Source organism: Hemiscyllium ocellatum, chromosome 49 (assembly GCF_020745735.1).
Source record: "Hemiscyllium ocellatum isolate sHemOce1 chromosome 49, sHemOce1.pat.X.cur, whole genome shotgun sequence".
Lineage (NCBI taxonomy): Eukaryota > Metazoa > Chordata > Chondrichthyes > Orectolobiformes > Hemiscylliidae > Hemiscyllium > Hemiscyllium ocellatum.
Genome location: NC_083449.1, coordinates 8,921,948 through 8,925,587, shown reverse-complemented (window position 1 = coordinate 8,925,587; position 3,640 = coordinate 8,921,948). Strand labels below are relative to the sequence as shown.

The 3,640-nt window shown below is 43.5% G+C and overlaps 1 protein-coding gene across 1 annotated transcript; it reads left to right on the top strand.

Annotated features, from left to right (window-relative positions):
- The first annotated feature begins 791 nt into the window (after positions 1-791).
- Positions 792-1,998, top strand: LOC132837155 (histone H2A-like). The gene has a single exon (XM_060856864.1). The coding sequence runs from the start codon at positions 804-806 to the stop codon at positions 1,191-1,193; it is 390 nt and encodes a 129-aa protein (XP_060712847.1). The 5' UTR covers positions 792-803; the 3' UTR covers positions 1,194-1,998.
- Positions 1,999-3,640: the final 1,642 nt, after the last annotated feature.

The window sequence follows — 3,640 nt, the reverse complement described above, 5'->3', positions numbered from 1 at the left end:
GAGTTACAAGCCCCGATGGGGCACGAACCTTGCGTTTCACCCCCGGAAAACAAAGTGCCCCCAGTACCAGCCGGCAAGCAAAGTAAATAGTTTCTCTCTGAGTGCGATTTTACTTTGTTTACTTTTCATTTCTAAATCTCCGCACGGGTATTGTCCAGATGCAAAATACACCGAAATAAAACTAGAACAGCTGCAGAAGTGGCAGAGTAAATGTGGAGTTTTTTTTCGATCTATGATCGTGTGCAAAAGGGAGGGTAACTTTAAAATAGTCTCTAACGATCGTGTTCACTGTTAATGCACTAACTCGGGAGAAGGTAATCATGTTTTATCAGTATATCGGGATGCTGTTGAAATGTGAAATAAATGATTAGTTGCAGAGTGCAGGGTTTGGCGCCTTTTTTGTTTCCGCTTGTGTTTAATGTTCAGAAGATTCCATTCAGGATCAAAAATGGGCAGCTTCCAGGAGGCGAGGGAAAGGGTTTTAACGTAGAAGTAAATTAGGTCGAGTATTCGTGTATTCTTCTGTGTTTAAACTCTCTACTTTTCGGTACATATTGGCGGGCTTTTCAAATTGTAAAAAAGCGGTTGATGATTTGGCGCCGGTACTTCCCGCCCTCCTCCCTGGGCCCTCTCCGGATTGGGGAATGAGGCAGATATCTGATTGGGGATTGAAACAACATTAGGCGGGGCTGAACAATGGGACCAATCAGAAACGGCCGCCCCACCATTCCTCCCGAAGGTATAAGAGGCCGCAATGTGGGCGGAGTGTAGCATTCTGTGAAAGTGCTTGTGAAGTTGTGACCATGTCTGGAAGAGGAAAGGGCGGTGGGAAAGGTCGCGCCAAGGCGAAGTCTCGGTCGTCCCGGGCTGGCCTGCAGTTCCCGGTGGGCCGTGTTCACAGGCTCCTGAGAAAGGGTAACTATGCTGAGCGTGTGGGTGCCGGAGCGCCGGTCTATCTGGCTGCGGTGCTGGAGTATCTGACGGCTGAAATCCTGGAGCTGGCCGGGAACGCGGCCCGGGACAACAAGAAGACCCGCATCATCCCCAGGCACCTGCAGCTGGCCGTGCGCAACGACGAGGAGCTCAACAAGCTGCTGGGAGGGGTGACCATCGCTCAGGGCGGGGTGCTGCCTAATATCCAGGCCGTGCTGCTGCCCAAGAAAACTTCCGCTACTGGATCTGCTAAAAAGTGAAGAGACCATTCTTGAATCTGACAACCCAAAGGCTCTTTTAAGAGCCACTCACAGCATCTGTGAAAGGAGCTAACCGCTCCCGTCTGTCTGATTGAATTACCTTTAACTGATATCGGTGTCAGTCCCTGCCTTGCTTGACACTACTGTTACTGTGTGAGATCTAATATAAAACCTTTCCTCGACCGTTCACCGTTAGAGCCATAGCACAAGGAGCGTGAAAAGTTTATCATGCAATATTGATACAACATAATTTTAAGTGCTCGGAGTACATTATTTTTATTGCTTGTAGATGTTTTGGTCCCCTGTCTTTAATTATCGTCTTATAAATGAATCACTCAGTCCCTGTACTTTCCGTTATCTTGAATTGCATTTAGGAAGAGCTGAATTGCCCACTGCCACGAGTAAGTTTATAATGAGGGAGGATCAAAATGATCAGGTTGTATGCGATTGTTATCAGCAAATTTATAAAATACTGCTTTATGTTAAAAATTCAGTGTGTCATGATCTCCTTTCAGGGCTGGTTTCTGGAGAGGATCCTTTGTCCCTGCATTAACTGAGTTTTGCATGAATAAACCTCCACTTGCCTGAGTTTTGCCTGCCTGCTGAGTTTGCATTCCTTTTCGGGGGGAAAAGGCTCCGAAAACAACAATTACCTCTTTCATCTTTAAGGTGCCCTACTCTCTTTCTCTCCCTCATTGTTAACTTGCTTTGAATGATCTTGTAGAAGCTCATTGAATTATGCTTAACCTTACCTGGCAAGACTATCTGGTATCCCCCTCTTTGATTTCCTAATCTCCCTCTCAAGAATGCGCTTACTATTTGCATAATGTTCAAGAGATGACTTTCACGCCAGTAGTCTGTCTATGTTTATGATTTATTTGTACTTGCAAATAAAACATTGACTTTGCTGCTCCTCTGATGTTGTACTTTTCTAGTTTTATTTTTTATCAACTCTGACCTTACTAAAAACTTTACATTTATCCACATTACATTGCTTTTGCTCATTGACTTCTCAACACAGACACAATGCATTTTATTTTACAGCTCACCATCTGGCTTAGTTTTATGTCATCTGTCAATCTGGAAATATTACATTTAGTTTCCTCTTCTAAATCATTGTGACTATATTGTGAAGAGTAGGATTCTAATCATGATTCTTGCCATGACTCCTAGTCATTGCCTGCCATTGAAAAAATGATCCATTTATTCCCTCTACATGTTTTCTTTCAGACAGCCAGTTTTTTTAAATCCATCTCAACACCATGTTCTTTATTTTGTTTTATTTTGTCCAAAGAAATATCCGAATGATGCCATCTGCTTATCACCTCTACTCCAGCAGATTTGCCAAGCTGAGAACATAGAACATTATGACACAGGAACAGGCATTTCGAATCCATGCTGACTGTTTGGTCTCAATCTTTTTTGCCCGCTGACACTCTGCAAGTATTGTTTTCCCTGCAGGCTGAGTGGCCTATAATTCCCAGATTATGTCTAACTTGCTTTTCAAATAGATTGGTCACATTAGCTAACTGCAATATTTTCCACAGATTGTAAATGTCTTGGAACATGGCCATTCTCTATTTCTGTGACCCCTATGTTAAGTCCTCTGGGATGTGGATGACCAAGCCCTGCTATTTCCCAGCTTCAATCTTATCCATTGTCCCAACACAATTTTCCAAACAATATTGATTTGTTTCAGTTTTTCCCTCTCTCTGAACTGTTCCCCAACATTCCTGGTGCATCATTGGTGTCGTTCTTTGTGATCAGCGAACAACAGTTACATATTTGGATGGATAGCCATTTTTGCTCCATCATATGGACTGCCTCTTTTTGATCGTAAGAGACCTATCTTTGTGGTCACCAACCCATGTTTTTTTTTCCCATTCACTCCTTACATATTTATCAGTACTTTAACAGTTCGTTTCTTTTTCAAGACATCTGCAAGCTTACTCCAGTCCTCATTTTCTCTTTCTTAATCAATGCCCTTTATCTCATCGTTTGCTGAATTCTAAATTGTGGTGAAAGTGAGGACTGCAGATGTTGGAGATCAGAGTCCAGATTAGAGTGGTGCTGTGACCCTTCAGGATGGAGAGATAAATGGGAGTGGGGTGGGGCTGGAGAAAAGGTAGTTAAGAGTTTAATAGATGGATGGATGTGAGGATGAAGGTTATGGGTCAGAGAGGAGGGTGGAGCAGATAGACGTGAAGGGAGATTGGCAGGTAGGACAGGTCATGAGGATGCTGCTGAGCTGGTAGGTTGGAACTGGTGTAAGGTGGGGTGAGGGGAAATGTGGAAACTGATGTCTCTAAAGTTGATTTTAAGCTTACTGTGAATCCTCTTCTAAAGATGCTACCTTGAAGAAGTTCTCCTGCTCTCTCTACAAAGATCTCTGAGTTTCTCTCTCTCTGCAATCCCCAAGTCATCTCCTCTGCCCTGAATTCTAAATT